Raw genomic sequence first — 24,260 nt, forward strand, 5'->3', positions numbered from 1 at the left:
TCGGTAGCAGTAACACATAACCACCTCAGGGGGGAGAGAAACTCCATGCCTGGGAATTGACTTGTGCCATTCCAGGGAAGATTATTTTTGGAAAGAAAAAATGCCACTTTATCAATCAAACAAATGGGCTCCGGAGCTCGGGCCGCCCATTGGCCCACCATGGGTTCATTAAATCCCCACTCGACAGCGAGGGGCCCCAGAGCCTGAGTCACACCGGAGCCCCCATCCATCATTTAAGCACTCAATTACCCCTGCATTAATCACAGCCACAGCCCAGCCTCAGCTACACAATCACAATAATTTGCAATTTACATGTTAATCTGTTGGCATGGACGTCCAGACCCATTGTCTTCCTATTGACTGGACCAGTCAGGACTCCTGGAATCTGCAGACTAACCCCATCACCCTCTCTCTTGTTCTCCCTCTCTCTCTCGTTCTCTCTCTGTCTCTCTCTCTCTCTCCTCGCCAACTCTCTCTCACCACTCCCCTTATCATTGTGTGGGTTTTCTGAGAACTCGAAGGGGACCACTCTCTCTCTCGCCATCTCTCTCTCTCTCACACACACTCATAAACGCGCACACACACTCACTTTACTTACTGCTACACTTTCTGGGTGGCAGTTGTTAATGTACTGCGATAAGGAGAGCAAATGGACAACGTTAATTAAAAAGATAGGACAGTCAATTTGACACGTTTCCTTTTGTTTCCTCTCCCTTTGGATCGTTGTGACAAAAACAAGGACAGGCTCTTTTTTAAACTCTCAGATGGGAATTTGCCAGCTCAGTGATTCCATCCCTCATGTTGTGGTAGATTGTACTGTTGCTTGTATAAGTTTGCTTCTTCGCCTCCTGTTTTTGTTTTGGATGCCTTTTCACTGGCCTTGTTTAATTGCCTGCTTTGTCTTTATCTGTCCGGGTGATTGGTGTTAAATGACTTGTTATTGGATCGCTCTGTCACCACCTGTACCAGAGGAACTAATTTCCACTGTTCATTTAGTTACAGTAGACACTGTCCTCTCCTGCTCAATCTACCAAACTGCCCATTCTTCTACAGTACATCATAGTATTCCCATCTATATTATATATATATGTATATATATATATATATATATATATATATATATATATAAAATGTATTATTATTATTATTATTATGGGGCTGAAACTTTTACAATGATAATGAAGAGATATAGACAAGAAAAGTAGCCCCACTATTAAATACTTTCTTTAAATGGTGAATACTTATGTTTGATTACTCTAGATATCCTGTTCATCCCTGTAATGTCAGTGAATCCATAAAAGTGGTCCCAAAAGGAATCATGGCCTATCTAACGGAATCCTTTGTAATGTCAGCCGCAACACAAAAGCACAAAGAAGGATGGCTATAAAAGTTGTAGTGGTGTTCGATCCCATCGGAGAATGAAATAAATGTTTGATTTGACCTCAAACCCATACATCGTACATGCCCTGTGTGCTCAGTAATAACACACAATACAGGAGAGAACGTGGCTTCTTAGAAAGAAAGAGAGGGAGAGAAAAGACGGAGAGAGAGAGAGGGTGAAATATAAACGAAGAGATCCTTGTATGAGTCCATGGTTCTGATTTCATGGTGTAGCCCGTTGTCTCTGTAGTGCCCAGATGGGGTCGGCGCTCTGTTTCTCTAGTGTGTTAGTGCTGTTAGGCTCTCTCTCCCTCTCTCTCTCTCTGTAGTGCCCAGATGGGGTCGGCGCTCTGTTTCTCTGGTGTGTTAGTGCTGTTAGGCTCTCTCTCTCTCCATCTCTCTCTCTCTCTCTCTCTCTCTCTCTCTCTCTCTCTCTCTCTCTCTGTAGCTGTTAACCCTTTGTGGAAACAGTATCCCTAGCCGTATCCCCAGCCCAGAGCCCCCTGGAGAGAGGACAGCACAGGGAGAGGCGTGGGCGCTAAATTGAAAACAGTAGACCCCGAGGTTAGAGCACATCAATCCTGCGATATGGGCTGCCTGGGAAGACTGGAGGAGGAATTAAAGGGGAGAGAGTGCAGCTGTGCAGGAGAGGGAGGGGGAATAGGGGAGGCAGCGCAGAGAGAGTGAGAGAGAGAGTGCACAGGGAGAGAGTGCACAGGGAGAGAGTGGGGGGAAAGCTAGTGCAGCGAGAGAGAGAGATCGCGCGCACAGTGAGAGAGGGAGAGCTCAGCAGAGCAAGAGAGAGAACGCAAGAGCAGAAAGGAGCTCCGATAGTGAGACGGGCCGGAAGAGAGAGCAGCAGAGAGAGAGAGAGAGGGAGAGAAATAAAGCCAGGGTCACGGAGAGAGAGAGACAAGGTTCAGTAGCGCTGCCATCAGGGATTACACTGCCATGCAACCTTAGTTGTGAGTGGAGGATTTTTGTTTGTCGTCGGATCCCAGGCGGTGCTGTGCAGTCCGAGCCCTGGGCATCACTGCAATGAGGTAGGGCTGCGATGGGAGAGGGAGCTGGAGTGGGACTGGCTGGGTTCGTGGTAATGAGAGCACTGTCTGTAGGGATGGAGTGATGATCCTCTGTAGTCTACCGTACATTCAGGCTATTTATAGGTTTCCATCAGAGATTAAAGTTTTAATCTGCTTTTGCCCGCTTTGTAGCTTCTACTCACTGTCCTGTGTAGTCAGAGGAACTTGGCTCTAGGATGTGTTCCTATCCACCACAGAGCAGTGATGATTTTAAGGCTTGTAGTAAAGGCTCCCTGTTGTATCTCTGTTTGTAGTTCCGGGCTCCCAGTCTTGCTCCATCTGAAGTTGGGTGGGTATAAAGCATGTCTGGCCACTGTGATTCTCGGTGAAGACTAGTGGCGTTGAGATATACAGCGCTGTGTGTTTGTGACTGTCTGTAGGGAGTTGGAACTCACATGAGACTTGTGGTGGTCTATATATGTGGAGTATAAATCTAGAGCCATGAATTGAAGGCTTGTAATAGAAGTGCACTGTCACAAGTTGTCAGACTCTCCTCAGAGGTTGTGTAGTTTCTGGTATACACTGTAAGATGTAATTCTGTGGTTCTGTGTCATGGAGTGGGCTGTACAGACTCTCTGTGCCCCAGGGCTGCCTCGGCTCTGTGTTTGGGACAAAAGCTGCCCTGGCGTGAAATCTGCAGGAGGACTGCTGGAGCCCACGGTGTAGCTGGCTGAGGGGGTGAGAGTGAGGCTGTGTTTTGGGGAGGGGGGGGGGGGGGGACATTGTAGCAGTCAGTCCGTCCTTTCTGCCCCAGCGAAGAGATGTGCTACTGGGAGAGGATGCCTGTCGACCCTTACCCCTCTCCCCCCTCCTCTCTGTCTCTGTCTCTCTCTCCCTCTCTCTCTCTCTGTCTCTCTCCCTGTCTGTCAGTCTCTGTCTCTCTCTCTCTCTCACTCTCTGTCTCTGTCTCTGTCTCTGTCTCTCTCTCTCTCTCTCTCCCTCTCTCTCTCTCTCTCTCTCTCTCTCTCTCTCTCTCTGTCTCTCTCCCTGTCTGTCTGTCTGTCTGTCAGTCTCTGTCTCTGGATCCGCCAACATCATGCCGTGAGCATCACAAATACAATACGAAGCTCTCAAATCTCTTGTTTGTCTCTGGTGGTCCCTTTGTCTGATGTTACTCTGTTGCTCTATACTGTACTTACACACAATCATTTTGGGGAATGTTATTATGTTGCTTAACATGCAGTGTTTCATAGTGAAATACGTGTTAACAGGTACAGTATGCAGTATATTGAAAGTCGGAGATAGGAACGGAAGCACAGGTGTCATAGTAGATACCAGATCTTTGTGATAGTGCTAAAATCTACTCTGGATGTTTGGGAACTGAGGGTAATCTACTGGAGATGATTTTGTCTCTTGACATCGTGTGAATACATTTATTCTCCACTTTCTACGTGGTGATTTTTGTTTTTCTGTCCATTCATATGTAGCCCGCTCATTCACACCATGGTCTGGGAGGCTCTCCATGTTCAACTAATTAATAATGAAAGCTGATGATTTTAGACAGATAAAGGCAAAAATAGAATAGTTATTAGAAATCACAATTTTCCTATTATCTCAGAATAACATGACATATGTCTGGTGATATAACAGCGGACATGATTAGTGCAGACGGATTTATATCTATCCCGTACACATACAATATGACAGGGCAAGAATAAAAATGGGAAATCTCATACATGGTGAGTGTGTGTGTGTGTGTGTGTGTGTGTGTGTGTGTGTGTGTGTGTGTGTGTGTGTGTGTGTGTGTGTGTGTGTGTGTGTGTGTGTGTGTGTGTGTGTGTGTGTGTGTGACACGAGGTGGGGGGTGCGTGTAATCTCAGTATACTCTGTGTGAATAGTGTGGTTGTGAGGGTTTTTCCACCGCCACAAGCTGTGTGTCTTTTGTGAAAGTGTGTGTGTGTGTGTGTGTGTGTGTGTGTGTGTGTGTGTGTGTGAGTGCCATATCTGGCTGCTGTTTTTGTCCTTTATTCCTCACTGTGTCTTTTGTAATGGTTCTCTACAGGGTGCGCCCAGCGCTCTATGCAGATTACCCAGAAATCAAAGAGCAGGAAGGGGGCTTCGCTACTTAAGACTGTTGTACAAAAACAAGAGTTAAGTAAATGACATCCTTTGCAATTGAAAGTAGGGATTTAAATGAATTGACGGAAGTGAGAGAACAGCTATAGTCCATTGTGGTGTTCGAAATAATTAAAAACACTCAAAACCTAATTTTCCTTCAAAACCAGACCAAGCACAATTATTTTGAGGCTTGGACCCTCATATTGTGAATTCATTCAACCATTTGGGCAATACATCCTAGATTAAATTCAATTGATTGTGGCTATATTCCATGTAATTGCTCGAAGTGACTGCTTCATTATTCTTCTGTCTTGTTGTCATCTGTTTTAATGTGGAGCTGTTTCTGTGATTTCAATCTTCATGAAAATACATTTGGAAAAGTAATGTTCAGCTGTGAATGTGACTGTTGATGGGGAGGTCGAGATGTGTGTGTGTGAGAGCCTGTGCTCTACTAGGATATTTCCATGAGGAGGCTGGTAATTAAAACACTGTAACAGTGTGACTAATCTGTTCCCTCTCCAGTCACTTCTGTGAGGCAGAATGGTTCACGACCTGATTAGAATACTGTACAGATTACCTATAACTAAGTTTAAATGGTTCGGCGCTGTACGCTTTAAATTCATGATCTCAATTAGGTAGGAGGCAAATGTTTGTTTATTTGGATGTCAAATGTCAAAATGTATAGTAGCTGTTTGGAATTGAACTATCATCATAGAAGAGCTCGTGTGGAGAGTCTTGTCTGTTCAGTACTGAGACGGATGCTGTGGGAGAACGGGGAGTAGAGAGAGAAAAAGATGTCTCTGCATTTCATTATGATTCTGTAGCCTGTTCTCCATGTGAGGTGTGAGTGGACACTGCTGCTGGTGTAGCGCCTCCTTTCCCATGCGGGGGTGTGTTCTGGGACGAATCTAATGGATGCAACATTCACACACACAGACACACAGACACACATGGAGACACACACACACACAGAGCCCAGGAACCACGCCTCCAGAGGGCACTCATTACTGCTCCGGTGAAAACCAGGGTTGCCGTGGTGACACGCTGAGGGGCAGATGGCGGCAGTCTCCGGGCAGGTCTCCCTAGCGGCCCACCAATACTTTACACTGAACTAGTACACCAGCCCGGCTCTCATTGGTGCAGCGATGCTCCTTTGGGGCTGTGGTCCTTTGCGGTTGTCGAGAGCTTACAGCTTCCTCTCTACCGTCTGATGAACATAAACAGTCTCAAGTGCGACTCAGAAACTGAAGCAAAAAGGTTCTCTCTTTCAATGTGTTATCCAATGAACTAACGCTATTTGGGGTGTCATGTGATCATCTATCTGTTGAAAATGTTTCCTATGTTCCATTAGTCTGACCTTTGCTCTTGTGTCTTCCATTGAACTAGCGTAATTTGCCTTTAAGTGTGATCACTTGCATCTCTAGTGAACTGTCCCTGTGTTCCTTTAGTCTGACCTATGTCCTCCTGTTGTGTCTCCAGGACCTGTCCTAGCAGCGGCTGTAGCAGAGTGATCCAGTAGCAGTAGCAGGGTTAGAGGTCAGAGGTCACCATGGCGGGGCGGGGGACCCGTTACCTCCTCCTGCTTCTGGGGGTCGTGTCTCTGGCCCAGGCCTCCATCTTTCTGTCCAGCCAGCGCCTCAAGGCCCGCTTCCAGAGGGACCGCCGCAACATCCGGCCCAACATCATCCTCATTCTCACTGACGACCAGGACATGGAGCTCGGTGAGTCTGGCTTCACATACGGCTCTCCAACCCTGTTCCCGGAGAGCTATCATCCTGTAGGTTTTCGCTCCAACACTAATCTAGCACCCCTGATTCTAATAATTAGCTGGTTGATAAGATGAATCAGGTTAGTTACAACGGCGGTCGGAGCGAAAACATAGCTCTCCAGAAAAAGGGTTGGAGAGGCCTGCTTTACATCCATCCTATCCTCCTCCCTCTATACAGTAGAGGTTGTCTGGTATTTCAACATTGTGATCATAAGGCATCTACTATCTGACCACATGGGCACCAATCAACCATGAAGACTAAAATACATCATAAATAAATCTAACCTTCCTCCAGGCCTACTCCTCTCATTGTAATGGCTGTCTCGTTGTAATGGCTGTCTCGTTGTGATGGCTGTCTCATTGTAATGGCTGTCTCGTTGTGATGGCTGTCTCATTGTAATGGCTGCCTCGTTGTAATGGCTGTCTCGTTGTAATGTCTGTCTAATTATAATGTCTGTCTCGTTGTAATGGCTGTCTTGTAATGGCTGTCTCATTGTAATGACTGTTGTTTATAGCTACCCATTTTAATTGACCACAGGAAGAGAGGCCACGCTGCTGGGCGGTTGTGAGTAACAAACAAAATCAGACGATTAGCAGACAGTCTGTGAGACAGAACCTCCTTGCCCATCCTAACCCATGCCGGACACACAAGTCTTTGTGTTACCGGGACATAGTAAGACATAGTCAGACACACAGATCTCAATGAAAGGGGAAAGAGTGTGTTGCTGAGCTTGACTCCAGCTCTATCTCTTTCTTTCTCTGTCACGCTCATCTTTCTAGATTCTCTCAGACAGAAAGAGAAATTGTCAGTCTCTGACGCATCTGTTGTTATCAAAGGAAATCCAGACACTGTGTGACGACCTCTCATTGAGAAGGAACCCTTTGGCACGTCAGCAACCATTATACACACAGTGCATCACTTCCCGTACGCCGAGGGCTCGGCACGCACACCCAACACTCCTCTCTCTGTCTCTATGTCTGCTGTGTTCAGTGGTGGGCTGGCATCGGGACAGGGAGATGGTGGTAGGAGAGAGAGGGGTATAAAACACTTTTCCGCCACAGTCATTTTCACTGCGCTGAGTTACAACGACAAAGCTTCACACCAGCTCACTTCATAACATAGAGGATTTCATCCCCTGAGCCTCACTAGATTAACTGACCGCAACCAGAAAAATTAAAGGAATGTCATTGTTACGGAATGAAAAAGAGACTAATTCCAAATGGAAACCAGTGGTGTTATAGCTCAAATTAGAGAAAAAAAACTCTACTCCATACAGGGCATTGGGAAAGTATTCAGACCCCATGACTTTTTCCACATTTTGTTATGTTACAGCCTTATTCTAAAAATGTGTTTTAAAAAAACGTTTTCCTCATCAATCTACACACAATACCCTATAATGACAAAGCAAAAACGGTTTTTTATAAATGTTTGCAAATCTGTATAAATAATAATAACTGAAATATCACATTTACATAAATATTCAGAACCTTTACTCAGTACTTCATTGAAGCCCCTTTGGCAGCTATTTCAGCCTCGAGCCTTCTTGGGTATGACATTACAAGCTTGGCACACCTGTATTTGCGGAGTATCTCCCATTCTTCTCTGTAGATCCTCTCAAGCTCTGTCAGGTTGGATGGGGAGCGTTGCTGCACAGCTATTTTCAGGCCTCTCCAGAGATGTTGATCGGGTTCAAGTCTGGGCTCTGGCTGGGCCACTCAAGAACATCAGAGACTTGTCCCGAAGCCACTCCTGCATTGTCTTGGCTGTGTGCTTAAGGTCGTTTTCCTGAACCTTCACCCCAGTCTGAGCGGTCGGGAGCAGGTTTTCATCAAGGATCTCACTATACTTTGCTCCATTCATCTTTCCCTCGATTCTGACTAGTCTCCCAGTCCCTGCGGCTGAAAAATCCCCACAGCATGATGCTGCCTCCACCACCCTTCAACGTAGGGATGGTGCCAGGTTTCCTCCAGACGTGACGCTTGGCATTCAGACCAAAGAGTTCAATCTTGGTTTCATCAAACCATTGAATCTTGTTTCTCATAGTCTGGGAGTCTTTCGATGCTTTTTGGCAAACTACAAAGCGGGCTGTCATGTGCCTTTTACTGAAGAGTGGCTTCCGTCTGGCCACTCTACCATGAAGACCTGATTGGCAGAGTGCTGCTGAGTTGGTTGTCCTTCTGGAAGGTTCCCCCATCTCCACAGAGGAACTCTGGAACTCTGTCAGAGTGACCATCGGGTTCTTTGTTCACCTCCCTGACCAAGACCCTTCTCCCCCGATTGCTCAGTTTGGCCGGGCGGCCAGCTCTAGGAAGATTCTTGGTTGTTCCAAACTTGTTCCATTTAAGAATGATGGAGGCCACTGTGTTCTTGAGGACCTTCAATGCTGCAGAAATATTTTGGTACCCTTCCCCAGATCTGTGCTTCGACACAATCCTATCTCAGAGCTCTACGAATAATTCCTTTGACCTCATGGCTTAGTTTTTGCTCTGACCCGCACTGTCAACTGTGGGACCTTATGTAGACAGGTGTGCCTTTCCAAATCATGTCCAATCAATTGAATTTACCATAGGTGGACTCCAATCAAGTTGTAGAAACATCTCAAGGATGATCAATGAAAACAGGATGCACCTGAGCTCAATTTTGAATCTCATAGCAAAAGGTCTGAATACTTATGTATATAAGGTATTTCTATTTTGTATTTTTTACAAATTTGCAAAAATTTCTTAAAACCTGTTTTTGCTTTGTCATTATGGGGTATTGTGTGTAGATTGATGAGGAAAAAGTATTATTTAATACATTTTATTATAAGCAAGTAACGTAACAAAATGTGGAAAAAGTCAAGGGTTCTGAATACTTCCCGAATGCACTGTATATCCCCACCTGAAATGACAGCCAGACCAGGGAGATACCACCACTGACCCTCTCTGCTCTAGGCCACCCGGCACTAAATGGTTGAAAATGCAGGCTTTCTACTGGGCAGCTAACGCTGCATCAAACAGAGTCCTGGACTTGGAGAGCATGTGGCTCTACCGTGATGTAATGACTCGCAGGTGGATACTTGTCCGTCAACGGGTCCCTCTTCAGAACACTCCATTTATGAGGCAGCTGTTCCCTAAACACTAACCACTCTCCACTCTCCAGCTCTCTCAACACTGCATCATAGTTCCCTCGAGTGCCTGAAAATGGACACATCCCGTTCCACCCAGATTGAGGAAAAAGCTTTAGTTATAGTAGTTACCGCTCTCCCTCCTCTGTTTGGTTCAGTCTCCCCTCCCTTTTCCTTTCACGTTGTTGCAGTGTGAAAGGCAGCCTATCTCACATGAATGCAGTTCAATCAGCTGTATCCATCGTCTCATTGTGGCTCCCATTCATTTGCCACAAAGATATGACTGACACAGCTCAATAGCCATGGAGAGGCAGAGATGAAAGCAGATTGAAGAACACCTTGTCAAAGTCATTTTCACATCAATTTACAATTACATTAAGCCTGTGGAAAAAGAGAGGATCTTCCTGAAAGAAAATGGTCCCTGAAGACTCCAGATTTTTGGGATAATTATTGTACTGTACCTCCTCCTTTAGGCGGCTCTCCAATGGATCCAATGGTCGATCAATATATTGCTTTTTTCAAATGTACAAGCTTATGTAGCGTTTCACAAAATACTGTTTGGAATGAAACTCACCCTGTTATCTGTGAAAAAAATCTACCATGTTAAAGAGAACTTTCCCCTCCCTGTCTGAACCTCTGTAGGACACCATGTTGACATTTCTCTGAATGGCCAGCCCTGTGTTTTAACCTTTGTCTGGTTGTTAAAGGCCTGGTGATTGTCTGTGAAAAGGTCAAGTAGCTCAGGACTTCCTCTGTCTGTACACTTCACCCTGCCCTTCCTGGACCCTCCTCTCTCTATATGTGAGGGGTTGTGTGTGTGTGTGTGTGTGTGTGTGTGTGTGTGTGTGTGTGTGTGTGTGTGTGTGTGTGTGTGTGTGTGTGTGTGTGTGTGTGTGTGTGTGTGTGTGTGTGTGTGTGTGGTGTGTGTGTGTGTGTGTGTGTGTGTGTGTGTGTGTGTGTGTGTGTGTGTGTGTGTGTGTGTGTGTGTGTGTGTGTGTGTGTGTGTTCCTGAACCTTTGCCTGGATTGGCTGTACACATTACCTTCAAAGCCCATAAAACTCAGCCACATGTGGAGGATTCATTCATACTATAGGTCTAAATAGGAAGAGGATAATTTTATTACTGTTCATTCAGAGAAGCCAGGATGAATTTACAAAAGAGGTCAGCTAACTCCCTGCCAAACTCACAGGTCAATCCTTACTCGGATCCTATTGCTCTCAGCATCTCCTCTCTGCCAGCCAGCCAGCCCCCCATCCATCTCCTGTTCATGAAGCCAGCCCCCATCCATCCCCTGTTAGTGAAGCTAGCCAGACCCCATCCATCCCCTGTTAGTGAAGCTAGCCAGACCCCATCCATCCCCTGTTAGTGAAGCTAGCCAGACCCCATCCATCCCCTGTTAGTGAAGCCAGCCAGACCCCATCCATCCCCTGTTAGTGAAGCCAGCCAGACCCCACCCATCCCCTGTTAGTGAAGCCATTCCTCTTCTGTCTCTCCTGCCTCTCCTCTTCTCTTCTGCCTCTCCTCTCATACCTCTACTATTCTTTGTCTCCTGCCTCTCCTCTTCTCTCCTGCCTCTTCTCTTCTCTTCTGCCTCTCCTCTACTGCCTCTCCTATCCTCTTCTGCCTCTCCTCCTCTCCTGCCTCTCCTCTTCTCTCCTGCCTCTCCTCTTCTATCCTGCCTCTCCTCTCCTCTACTGCCTCTCCTCTTCTCTCCTGCCTCTCCTCTTCTCTCCTGCCTCTCCTCTCCTCTACTGCCTCTCCTCTACTGCCTCTCCTCTTCTCTCCTGCCTCTCCTCTCCTCTTCTGCCTCTCCTCTTCTCTTCTGCCTCTCCTCTTCTCTCCTGCCTCTCCTCTTCTCTCCTGCCTCTCCTCTCCTCTCCTGCCTCTCCTCTTCTCTCCTGCCTCTCCTCTTCTCTCCTGCTTCTCCTCTATTCTCCTGTCTCTCCTCTCCTGCTTCTCCTGCCTCTCCTCTCCTCTCCTGCCTCCCTCTTCTTTCGCGCCTCTCCTCTCCTGCCTCTCCTCTGCTCTCCTTTGTGTTGTCTGTTTAATCCTCTTTATCCTCCCAGGAGAGGGACAGACATCGAGGCCCTTCTCCCCATATCCCCTCCTCGCTCTTTCCTTCTCACACACGCATAATTAGCAGAACAGATAACATTCTCCCTCTATTGACATGGTATTGTTTAGTGGTGCGTGTGGGCTACCTCCTGCTAGTTACATGTCTGCCTGGAACAGATCTGACCCGTGTTTGTTTCTCTCGCTCCCTCTCTGTCCCTCCTCAGGCTCCATGCAGGCTATGAATAAGACCAGACGTATCATGGAGCAGGGCGGGACTCACTTCTCCAACGCCTTTGTGACCACGCCCATGTGCTGTCCTTCACGCTCCTCCATGCTGACGGGGAAGTACGTTCACAACCACAACACCTACACCAACAACGAAAACTGCTCCTCCCCCTCCTGGCAGGCCCAGCACGAGACTAGGACCTTCGGAGTGTACCTCAACAACACCGGCTACAGGACAGGTCAGTGGTCCGTACAGAGCGACACACACACATAGACGTACAGACAGGCACACACACACACACACCTGAGGCTACCCAACTCTCTGAAGGCATGTATCTCCTATTCAATTAAGCCAAACACTCATTTAATTGAGAACTCAAATATTTGTCATAATTAGGTTACACATTGCACACCCTCAGTGAAAGCCATTAGATGGGTTTTCCACTGCCTGGTGTTCTGTTCTCTACTGATGCTGAGTGTGCTAGCTAGGCAGTAGCCTGAGTGGGGCTGAGAACACTGGGGGCTGTGCCAAATAGCACCCTATTACCTGTAGAGGGGCACTACCACCCTATGGGCCCGGGTCAGCAGTAGTGCACTATAAAAGGAATAGGGTGCCATTTGGGATGCACACCGGGCCTCTCTGAGTGGATGGCCATTATCTGTGATGGGCTCCACTGTTTCACCTACACAGACGCTGACATTCTGTGTCTCGTCCACTCTGTTCCTATGGCATCAGGTAGACCTATCTACAGTCATAACAGAAGAAAAGATAAGTCTGGAGCCAGCTCTTCATGCTCTTTTTCCTGTCCTCCAGAAATCACTGGAATTATGGGAGAAGAACACACACAAGCATGCATACACACACACACACACACACACACACACATGATCAAGATGGCGCCGACAGAGATGGTCGCCTCGCTTTTCGTTTTTATGTATCACAAGCATTTCGCTACACTCACAATGGCATCTGCTAACCATGTGCATGTGACCAATACAATTTGATTTGATTTGATCCGTAATTGTTTAATGCGCACACGTGCACTCAATTTCAAAACACGCATTTGATGATGTGGTTATGTGCTCCTTCCACAAACATTTAAAGTGAAAGGAGAAGCTCTGCACTACTGTCCCAATGTCGTATTGCCACACGCATTCTTTGAAATCCTGATCAGGAATGTAGAAACTCAACAGAGTTTACAATCAGTCCAGAAAATGGCACTCGGTGACAACTAGACATGCTGTAGTGTCTGTTCCAAGAAGAAATCCTCCATGTTCCCACGGAAACAGCAACCCACGTCTGTCTACACCGATGTCTTGTGGCAGCCCATCAGTTCTGTGTTCACGTTGAGCCCCTTTCCCCCAGAGGGATGCACTGTGGCTGGGCCAGTAGTGTGTGGTTGGTGGTGCTGCTTACACTGTAACTCTGCTGATTTAGAATCAGGTCCCCCGCTGTGCTGTCCATATAATCGTATTATGATCTAAAAGACTAAACTGATCCTATATCAGCAATCCTAGACTCTTTGCAAAAACATGCCTGTTAAGAACAAACTGTTTGTGTTTTTTACTATTAGAAAAATCACCAGGTGGAGAAACTCTATGTATGTATACACAGTGAGCTACAAAAATATTGGGACAGTGGTTATGCACTTCAGCACCTTGGATTTGAAATGATACAATGACTGTGAGGTTAAAGTGCAGACTGGCAGCTTTCATTTGAGGGTATTTTCATCCATATCAGGTGAACCGTTTCGAAACTACAGCACTTTTTGTACATAGTCCCCACACTTCTACATTCATGTGGATGCTACCATGATTATGCATCATCCTGAATGAATCGTGAATAATGAGGAGTGAGAAAGTTAGTCTCGCAAATATACCCCGAGACATGCTAACCTCTCACCATTACCAATAACAGGGAAGGTTAGCATTTTTGGGGGGGTATGATATTTGTACGTCTAACTTTCTCACTCTCGGAGCGTTCGGAGCGCACACTGGACGCTCTGGCCAAGGAGTAGGGTTGATCTGAGCGTTGATCTTGACCTAACAACAGCAGTCAAGCACCCAAGCTAACAGGCTAACGTTGCCTAGCTTGCTAGCTACTTCCAGACACAAATGAGAGAACAGCTCACTCTGACCATTTTACTCACCCTAGCAGAGCTGGTTAGGCTGTTTTCATTATCCAGAGCGTTGGTGACTGTAACTGCGCTGCTGGCAACAATTTAATGAAGCTTTTTTGCCAATGTTTACTGACACCGGCCATATTCAACGGGTGTTGAGCGTTCGTAAATTCGGCCGTCATTCTGCTCTCTGGTACACTCAGATGAGAGTGCTCTGGAATTGGAGCAGGTAACCAGGGAGAATTTACCAGCTACGTCTATCGACAGTTGTCGCGGTGACATCATGAACATTCTATTGATATGGTTACTTGCATAGTGGAGAGCAAAACTTATGCAGTTCTACTACGTGATATCTTTCATAAAAGCCCCGTTAGAAAGGATTACCTACACATACTGATCAGCTCATGTTAGAAGAGTGCTACAGTACAGGGCAGACCAAACCAAACCATCTCTCGGCATGTCCAGCCCACTCATTATCTCATCCAATCATGGCTAGCGGGAAGGTTGCTGGCTTTTTCTGTAGCTATACCAACTAGGCTCGTAATTTAACAATTGTATTCATATGTACAGATGGCACACACGTTTGTTATTAAGACACATGAAAGTTCACATGTTCCAGAAGGGATTTCTGCCCCAAAACTAATTTTGATTAAAAAAAAAGTTATCCTGTGAAGTAGTGGTGCCCGACATACACCTAGTTTCCTGAAACGAGTCACAATTGTTGTTACTTGTTTCTTGAAAACTCAAGAGATTCCATTCTGCAAAATGTCAAATAAATAATGTAGTATTCACCCTCAGCTACTTCCTGGTAATCCACCTGGAGGGGAGCAGATCAGTCTTGTCTCTGACATTTATCCATTCCAAATTCAGCAGAAGCAGCAGTAGCAGCACTTGGACAGCCAGAGCTTTTTACTTCCCATGCTTATGCTTTCATCGATCCGTCTGTTGGTTTGTTAGTGCACCCCCAACAGCTGAATCATGAGTATTGACGTGCGTGTCAGTGACATTTCAGCCTCCACCGCCCAATCCCTCCTTCCTCCATCCATCCTTTCACAAGAAAAGCAAATGATGAAGTGTGCAGATGAAACCAATTAGATTGGATGTAACTAAGTGAATTGAATTGGCTTTTTTGGCTTTGTCCTATGGTCCACCATGTAGGCTTCTTTGGGAAGTACCTGAATGAGTACAACGGTTCCTATATTCCTCCTGGATGGAGGGAGTGGGTGGGGCTGGTCAAGAACTCCCGCTTCTACAACTACACCCTGTGCAGGAACGGAGTCAGAGAGAAACACGGCTGCGAGTACCCTAAGGTCTGTATAATATCTGTGTGTGTGTTACTTCTCTGGTGCTGTGCTCTGCCTATGGCTGTGTGCACGATATAATCTAGGGTTCAGATCTTACATCAGGCATCAACTTTGACCCACTCTTCATTTCCCTACATTTACCCACTGTATCTTCTCTCAACATGTTTCCCAACGGCATAGAAATATTTAACTGTCCTGTTTCCCAGCACCACCCCATAGCCTGTCCAGCACAACACCTGGTCCCAGTTTAGTTCTAGTGGAGCCTGCCAACTCTTTCCAGGAATGGGTTCCTCCCCCAGTAGAGAGGGATGGAGGGGAGGAGCAGGAACACTGCCCTGCAGATGTACACAACCTGTTCACTAAAGGCTCTATCTCCATCCCTCACGGCCACTGTCTCAGAGAGGGGGTAAGAGAGTAGGGGCAGGAGGAGGAGAGGAAAAGACGAGTGTGGAACACTGACTGCATATTCCCCATGGCTCGTTCTCAGACCACCATCTGGAACCTTCTCCTTGTCATTCCAGTCTCCGTTCTCATGGAGGAAGAGACCTCTCTGAAGAGGCTATTTACTGCAATAGAATATTAGTTACACATCTGAAGTGTTTGATGAAACATTGTCCTGGAAAGGAAAGGGAAAGGGGGATACCTAGTCAGTTATACAACTGAATGCGTTCAACTGAAATGGGTCTTCCGCATTTAACCCAACCCCTCTGAATCAGAGGTGCCGAGGGCTGCCTCAATTGACACCCACGTCTTCGGTGCCCCGGGGAACAGTGGGTTAACGGAGCAGAACGACAGATTTTCACTTTGTCAGCTTGGGGAATCGATCCAGCAATCTTTCGGTTACTGAGAGAGCTAGCATGTGGTGACTTGCAAGAATCTGTTTAAGAGAGTCCAGCTGATAAAACAGACATTTGTGGAAAGTGTATTTACTGATGTCCCCTTTCGTTGTGAGGATGTTAAATCAATATTTCATCTTCTTGCAGGACTACTTTACGGATCTCATCACAGAGGACAGCATCAACTACTTCCGTTCCTCTAAGAGGATGTACCCACACCGGCCAGTGATGATGGTGATGAGCCACGCTGCCCCACACGGGCCGGAAGACTCCGCCCCGCAATACAGCACTGCCTTCCCCAACGCATCCCAGCACATGTGAGTGTCTGGAACACACGTGCAAGCATGCACAGATTGCACAAACCATGAAGTGGCTTTACTGTGTAAGGAAACAACATCATTCTGACTCCTGCACTTACAAAAGCAATAACATTAATCTTTTATGCAGTGATGTTTTCATGGGATGGTGGCTTAAATGTGAGGCTATCGGGTATAAAACAAGGTATCTTGTGTCAATGAGTAATGTCGAGAACTATATATGATTCCAAGATAAAGCAATATTTTCAGTTCTCTCCTTTTCTCCGAATCTTCAAGGGAAAGCAGTTATCGGCTCCAGTGAACAATGTGTCACTTTCCCCCTGTATTCTCTCTCATTCTCTCCCCCTCTCTCTTTCCCTCTCCCCTTCCCTCTTTCCCTCTGAAAAAGAGCGGACTCCGATAGAGATGCCAGTTTAGATATAGGTTCAAATGTCCCTGCGTCGCGGTTTAGAATGGCCAGCAGGAGACAGGGATACAATCAACATTTTATTACCACACACGGCAAACAGGAAGAGGAGACGAGTAGCTGTGAAAGTGGTTTTATGGTCAGTGACGCACTAACACACAGTTGGGGTCAAGATGTGAGTTGAGGTGGAGGACAGGAGTTTATAGAGGTCGTCTCAACCTGCCCTCCTGTAAACCACTAAAGAGCTTGAGAAGCAGAGGGGTTTTTGCTGCTCCCAGGTAGAGCCTCTGATTGGCTGACTAGGTCATGTGACTCTGGTTGGACCTAGCAACCGAGTGTTCCAGGAGCAGGGGTGTGAACGTTGGGGGGCAGAGTGTCTGTGAACAATAGAAAGCCCATCCCCCCCCAGTACCTCTACTCTCTTCGGGGTAATAACGTTTCTTAAAGTTGTGTCTCTGAGAGAGGGTAAGAGAGGGCCCTGAGAAGCACTCATGGGCAACTGTAAGGGTTTTCTACACCCTCCCTTCATCTATCTTTGCACATACCAGTACTCTCATTGCAATCATATCCATCAGGGCTTGTCGGTGCCATTCCCAGCCATGTTGGGTTGTGTGTGTGTGTGTGTGTGTGTGCGTGCGCTCTGTGGGCTCTCTCTCCTGCCTCTGAACAAATACGTGTTCACTTTCTTAAACACTGAAACACAGGCATACAAACAAACACACACAAATGCACACATCAACACACACATCAACACACACATCAACACACACATCAACACACACATCAACACACATTGTATCACTGCTCTGTGCTTTAGATTTAGAGGCATCCCATGAGGCACAATCAGCGTGTAGTGGCTGTGATCGCTGTATCGTGTCTAAGGCACCCAGCAGTGCTGCGTCTGAACTGGGCACACTGCAAAGAACTGTATCCCACAGCCCTGCCTGGACACAACACTACACTACACAGCCTGTTGGCATGTGTTGCTGTTGTAATTTGACCCCTGAAAGCCTGTAGCTGGGATGGGAGGCTGCTCTCTCGCCCCTACTCACCTTCTCCCTCACCCCTCAGGTGCACCCTGTTCCCTGCTATCTCTCTCTCTCTCTCTCTCTCTCTCTCTCGCTCTCTGATAATGCCAAACTCTTTCCCCTCATCTCCTCCTCTCACCCTCTGTAGCTCTGGGCTGATGGTAAATGAAGGCAGTGATGCACATATCATGTACACTGTCAGAGATGGCACTGGCTGATTTCACTGTCTGTCGGTCCCTGACTGGGCCTGCTGGGAGATTACACTGTGATGGGTGGAGGGTGGAACGGGCTGGGAGAAGAGAGGGAGAAGGGGGGAGGTGATGGCTGATGGCTGATTCCTGTAGAAAGTCACGCCCACACTGCATGTAGGACAAAACAAACAGGCATGCCCTCCGATACATAGCGGATAAACAGTCAGGGGGCTTCGTCAGGCTAATGCAAGGCAGAGAGAGAGGAAAGGATGGGAGGGTGGAGAAGAGACTGGGGGGGGGGAAGGAAGGGGGAAACGGTGAGTGAAGGGAATGAGGAGAACAATGGGGATATAAGATAAATGGTGACAAACAGAGAAAGTAAAGAGAAAGATCAATGAGTGTTTGGCAGGTTGTTGTTAGTCCGTGGTCGTGATGAGCAGGGAACAAAAAGCAAACAGTGGTCCATGTAGCCTGTACAGATCCAAGAATGGATTATTCTTGTCCTTTTAAATGTCCTGACGTTCTATTAATCACTGTTTCATAAGAAGTACCCCTCTCTCTCTCTCTCCCTCCGATGGTCTTTATAGTCCTGATAGGAACTCTCACTCCAGAGCCTGGTGTTCCTCTCATCTGTCCCCTCTAACAGTACAAACCCATTAGTTGGAGTGTCAGCTGAGCCCGCTCTAATGCCACTCTCGCTTGCTTAGTGGTGTGTTATTTTATGTGGTGGTGTTTATTTTTTAATTGCCTCAGTACTCTCGCTGTCTCCTCTGTAGAGGGCTTTTATTTTCTCTGTTTCAATCACGCTGACGGCCTGTCCTTCCCTTTAGCGCTCTCTGAGGAACTTTTCACTTTATACAGGACTACGTTTTTAGTTTGGGCTCTCTCTAACTCGCAGAGTTTTCTCTCCTGTAGCACCTTGTGTTTTGTCCCTGTGGTCCAGACTGTTTGCTCAACCCTAAGAACCCCTCCAAAGAACCCCTCCTTGTCTTTCATGAATTCATCAGAACACCCTTGGCCTCCCTATAGTTACCCCAATAATCCACCATGTCAAATTCCTCTGTGCCCCTGTTCAGTTTGCCCTGCTTGGCTACAAAGCTAGCACAATTTTCCTCCCAGTAATTACCTCCCTGCACCATGGAAACCTCCTCTTAACCACTCCCCCTCACTTCCTCCCTCCATCAAAGACCTTTTTGCCCCCTACGTAGTCAAATCCCCCTTCTATTCTCACCCCCTCCACTCACATTCCCCTGTAGCTTCACCCCTGCTTCCATCAAGCCATGGTGTCACAAGCCCTCTATAACCCCTATCGCCTCCAATCTCCAACTATGAAATTCCTCACTTTTCCATCTTCTGTGCAATTCCAACTTCCACTCGGTTTTTGGAAGTTGTTCTGTGTGGGAGAGAGGAAAAACGGTTGATTGCCTTTGAGACCCGGTGGTGATTGTCCCTGACCCCAACAATCATATTTTTTTCTCCCCTTTTAAGTGGAGAAAGCTTAGTGGTTCAGAAGCAGCTGGGAGTCTTAGACGTGAGAGAGACCTGCGAGAATTGAACGGATTACAACATTGTCCAATAAAGTGGAGACCCTGCATGGTGAAGGAGAGAGAGAAAAGGAGAGAGTGGAAGGGAGGGAAGTCTAGAGTTTAGAGAGGACATTTGACTCTAAACCAGAGAAAAACATATGCAGCTGATCCGTTAGAACTGTGTTGCACAGCTTGCCGACACTCACAGCCGGGTCTTTCCACAAAATAAATGCCTTTTGTGTCCCTCTTATATTTAAAGTAGAAATTGTGCACCAATATTGGATTTTAAAAGCTTCTATTAAATGAAGTGCCCTTTAATTAATATAGAACACTTGGAGAATTCAATAAATCTGTGCAGCATTTTGACTGTCCCTCCGTCCACCCTGTGTCACTTCTAGAAAGATTTTAACCCACTTTCTTTTCCCCCCAAACTTTCTCCAAGTTTCACCGTCATTGTAAAGCCCTAGTTATTTTGTCATTTCTGAAGATTATTTATTTAATGTGATTAGTGTTCCATTTAAGTCTGTCCTTCATTTTAAGGTCAACCCTGTTACGTGAACTACACTCTCGTTTTAACATGGTAAAACTATTTATTTTAAAAACATCTCATAGTCAAATCACAGTGTAAAAACAGGTGAGTTGGTTCTATACTTTTGGGCCATTTTCTGGTGTTTTGTGGTGAAAACTGAGCTGGTCGAGCAGGACTCGTCAACCCTGTTACCCACAGATAGACAGGCTAGAAATGTTTGAACAATTTCATTTGTTCTTGTGAAGCTTGCATTCAAATGCCACTCCCTGTTGCACTCAAAAGGTAGCGAATTAGTGGATCGAGCCAGCTATCAAAGCCACAGCACAGAGCTAGTGGTAGCCATGGACAGTCTGTGTGCGAGGTACAGGGGGACAAAGGAAAGAGGGAGAAAGCAAGAAAGATAGGGAGGCAGTTACGAAGTGAGGGTGAGATGGAGAGAACCGTTGAAAGTGGAGGGGAGTAACTCAATCACATGATAAGAGCCATTTGTTTCCAAGAGATTATTCAGATGGTGGTGATGTCCCTCGCCTTGTCGTTTTTCTGCTGTGTGTGTGTGTGTGTGTGTGTGTGTGTGTGTGTGTGTGTGTGTGTGTGTGAATGCGCAGGGCAAAGTAATGAATGTCTTTGCTCCTAGTCATTAATCACACACACACACAACATCCTCCCACTGCACAACTCACAGGAGCCTCATCTCTCTGTGTGCCAAAAGGCAAGCCAGTTTTTTTTAATTAAACCAATGACCAGCCACCAGCCCCAATTACACTGAGCAGTCCCGTCTTAGAATACATCCCCACCCTCCCACTGTCCTGATATATTATAGAATTACTCTCCTGGCTCACACAGGCACACACACACACATTCCCAGCTAACCATATCTTTACCCCAAAGCAGCCATGCATGTATAGACATTTTTCACTGTAGACATTTGTCTTCTTTACAACATACAGTGCATTCTGAAAGTATTCAGACTCTTTCATTTCCCCCACATATACACCCCATAATGACAAAGTGAAAACCGGTTTTTAGAACTTAAAAAACAACGTTAATAAAAATGTAATTAATTATATACATCATTTAATTTGGGCCATTTTCTGGTGTTTTGTGGTGAAAACTGAGCTGGTCGAGCAGGACACATCAACCCTGTTACACACAGATAGACAGGCTAGAAATGTTTTTACAATTTCATTTGTTCTTGTGAAGCTTGCATTTAATTGCCACTCCCTGTTGCACACAAGCTTCAATTCCCCTTCAATTCCCCTTCAATACTCCATCAATTCCCCTTCAATTCCCCTTCAATCCCCCTTCAATTCCCCTTCAATCCCCCTTCAATCCCCCTTCAATTCCCCTTCAATCCCCCTTCAATCCCCCTTCAATGCCCCTTCAATCCCCCTTCAATTCCCCTTCAATTCCCCTTCAATCCCCCTTCAATTCCCCTTCAATCACCCTTCAATCTCCCTTCAATCCCCCTTCAAATCCCCTTCAATCCCCCTTCAATCCCCCTTCAATCCCCCTTCAATTCCCCTTCAATCCCCCTTTAATCCCCCTTCAATTCCCCTTCAATTCCCCTTCAATCCCCCTTCAATGCCCCTTCAATACCCCTTCAATTCCCCTTCAATTCCCCTTCAATTCCTCTTCAATACCCCCTCAATCCCCCTTCAATCCCCCTTCAATTCCCCTTCAATTCCCCTTCAATCCCCCTTCAATCCCCCTTCAATTCCCCTTCAATTCCCCTTCAATCCCCCTTCAATCCCCCTTCAATGCCCCTTCAATACCCCTTCAATGCCCCTTCAATTCCCCTTCAATCCCCCTTCAATCCCCCTTCAATTCCCCTTCAATACCCCTTCAATTCCCCTTCAATTCCCCTTCAATTCCTTCAATTCCCCTTCAATACCCCTTCAATCCCTGATTCAATTCCTTCAATTCCCCTTCAATACCCCCTTCAATTCCCCTTCAATTCCCCTTCAATTCCTTCAATTCCCCTTCAATACCCCTTCAATCCCCCTTCAATTCCCCTTCAATTCCCCTTCAATTCCTTCAATTCCCCTTCAATACCCCTTCAATCCCCCTTCAATTCCTTCAATTCCCCTTCAATTCCCCTTCAATCCCCCTTCAATCCCCCTTCAATCCCTCTCACGGTCAACCTGGTTACTTTATTTGTCACTTGAGATGGGAACATAGGATTTATTATTAAGTCCATATCATGGCAAGAACAGCTCAAATAAGCTAAGATAAATGACAGTACTTCATTACTGTAAGACACAAAAAATGTCAAGAACTTTGAAAGTTTCTTCAAGTGCGGTGGCAAAAACCATCAAGCGCTATCATGAAACTGGCTCACATGAGGACCGCCACAGGAAAGGAAGACCCTCTGCTGCAGAGGATAAGATAGAGTTACCAGCCTCTGAAATTGCAGCCCAAATAAATGCTTCACAGAGTTCAAGTCACAGACACATCTCATCATCAACTGTTCAGAGGGGACTGTGTGAATCAGGCCTTCATGGTCGAATTGCTGAAAAGAAACCACTACTAAAGGACATCAATAAGAAGAAGAGACTTGTTTGGACCAAGAAACATGAGCAATGGACATTAGACCGGTGTAAATTTGTCCTTTGGTCTGGAGTACAAATTGGAGAGATATGGTTCCAACCGCTGTGTCTTTGTGAGACGCATTGTGGATGAACGGATGATCTCTGCGTGTGTATTTCCCACCGTAAAGCATGTAGGAGGAGGTGTTATGGTTTGGGAGTTCTTTGCTGTTGACACTGTCTGTGATTTATTTAGAATTCAAGGCACACTTAACCAGCATGGCTACCACAACATTCTGCAGCGACACACCATCCCATCAGGCTTGGACTTAGTGGGACTCTCATTAGTTTTTAAACAGGACTGTGACCCAACACACCTCCAGACTGTGTTTGGACTATTTTACCAAGAAGGAGAGTGATGGAGCGCTGCATCAGATGACCTGGCCTCCACAATCGGCCCCAACCGCAACCAAATTGAGTTGGTTTGGGATGAGTCAGACCTCAAAGGGAAGGAAAAGCAGCCAACAAGTGCTCAGCATATGTGGGAACTCCTTCAATACTGTTGGAAAAGCATTCCAGGTGAAGCTGGTTGAGAGAATGCCAAGAGTGTGCAAAGCTGTCATCAAGGCAAAGGGTGGCTATTTGAAGAATCTCAAATATGAAATATATTTAGATTTGTTTAACACTTTTTTGCTTACAACATGATTCCATATGTGTTATTTCATAGTTGTGATGTCTTCACTATTATTCACTATACAATGTAGAAAAAAGTAAAAATAAAGAAAAACCCTTGAATGAGTGGGTGTTCTAAAACGTTTGACTGGTAGTGTGTGTGAATGTACTATTTAAGTTTCTCTCTTTTTTACATTTGCAAAAATGTCTAAAAACCAGTTTTTGCTTTGTCATTATGGGGTATTGTGTATAGATTGAGAAAATTAATAAAATAAATAACTTAGAATAAGGCTGTAACATAACAAAATGTGGAGAAATTCATGGGGTCTGAATTCTTTGCGAAAGCACCGTAAACATTCTTTATTAAAGGTAGACTAACACATCAATAATCAGAACAATGGAACTGCCTACCTGGCATCCATGACCCTTTAATGCTGTGCTTGGGACAATAGTTCATTATGGCAGAGACTTTGTGTCACTCATGGTAGGATACTCTTTAAGCACCTAAAGTCAAAAACGTTTAAAAGATGCTTTGTCAATGTTAATACGATGTCACTAAACTTCTTTGAACACTTCCCCCGTCTCTTCTCTCAGCACTCCCAGCTACAACTATGCTCCGAACCCGGACAAGCACTGGATCATGCGTTACACTGGGGCTATGAAGCCAATCCACATGGAGTTCACCAACATGCTACAGAGGAAGAGGCTGCAGACCCTGCTCTCTGTGGACGACAGCGTGGAGAAGGTGAGCTTAGAGCGCCCCCTACCTGCACCCCTCCAAGGGATCCTGTATGGCTCAGTTGGTAGAGCATGGCGCTTGCAACACCAGGATAGTGAGTTCGATTCCCGGGGCCACCCATACGACAATGTATGCACACATGACTGTAAGTCACTTTGGATAAAAGTGTCTGCTATATGGCATCTATTATATATCATTCCTTCAATGTCTTTTCCATCTGTACCTTTCCATGGCCCAAGAAGAGGATACACACCCCATTCTTTATTGAGATAAGTTTGGAAGATATCTGCTCTGTGTTCTAGGTGTATACCATGTTGGCTGAGACTGGAGAACTGGACAACACATATATCATCTACACAGCTGACCATGGCTACCACGTGGGCCAGTTTGG

General features: G+C 46.1%; 1 protein-coding gene across 23 annotated transcripts in view; it reads left to right on the top strand.

Annotated features, from left to right (window-relative positions):
* The window catches only part of sulf2b (sulfatase 2b), a 181,541-nt gene that overhangs the window by 122,553 nt on the left and 34,728 nt on the right, over positions 1–24,260 (top strand). For 10 of the 23 annotated variants that reach the window (XM_090184522.1, XM_036988225.2, XM_090184526.1 and 7 more), the window contains 6 exons: positions 6,000–6,241; positions 11,676–11,915; positions 14,955–15,106; positions 16,084–16,253; positions 23,725–23,875; positions 24,172–24,260. The exon at positions 24,172–24,260 is cut by the window's right edge and continues 87 nt beyond it. In XM_090184522.1, coding sequence (XP_090040648.1) covers positions 6,070–6,241; positions 11,676–11,915; positions 14,955–15,106; positions 16,084–16,253; positions 23,725–23,875; positions 24,172–24,260 — 974 coding nt within the window. In that variant the 5' untranslated portion in view covers positions 6,000–6,069. Of the gene's footprint in view, positions 1–1,952; positions 2,424–4,464; positions 4,553–5,999; positions 6,242–11,675; positions 11,916–14,954; positions 15,107–16,083; positions 16,254–22,269; positions 23,038–23,724; positions 23,876–24,171 lie in introns of those variants that run through there. The other 13 variants (XM_021616041.3, XM_021616043.3, XM_090184537.1 and 10 more) reach the window with 7 other exon arrangements.

The sequence above is a fragment of the Oncorhynchus mykiss genome, chromosome 9 (assembly GCF_057628025.1).
Source record: "Oncorhynchus mykiss isolate SJ-2025 chromosome 9, ASM5762802v1, whole genome shotgun sequence".
NCBI lineage: Eukaryota > Metazoa > Chordata > Actinopteri > Salmoniformes > Salmonidae > Oncorhynchus > Oncorhynchus mykiss.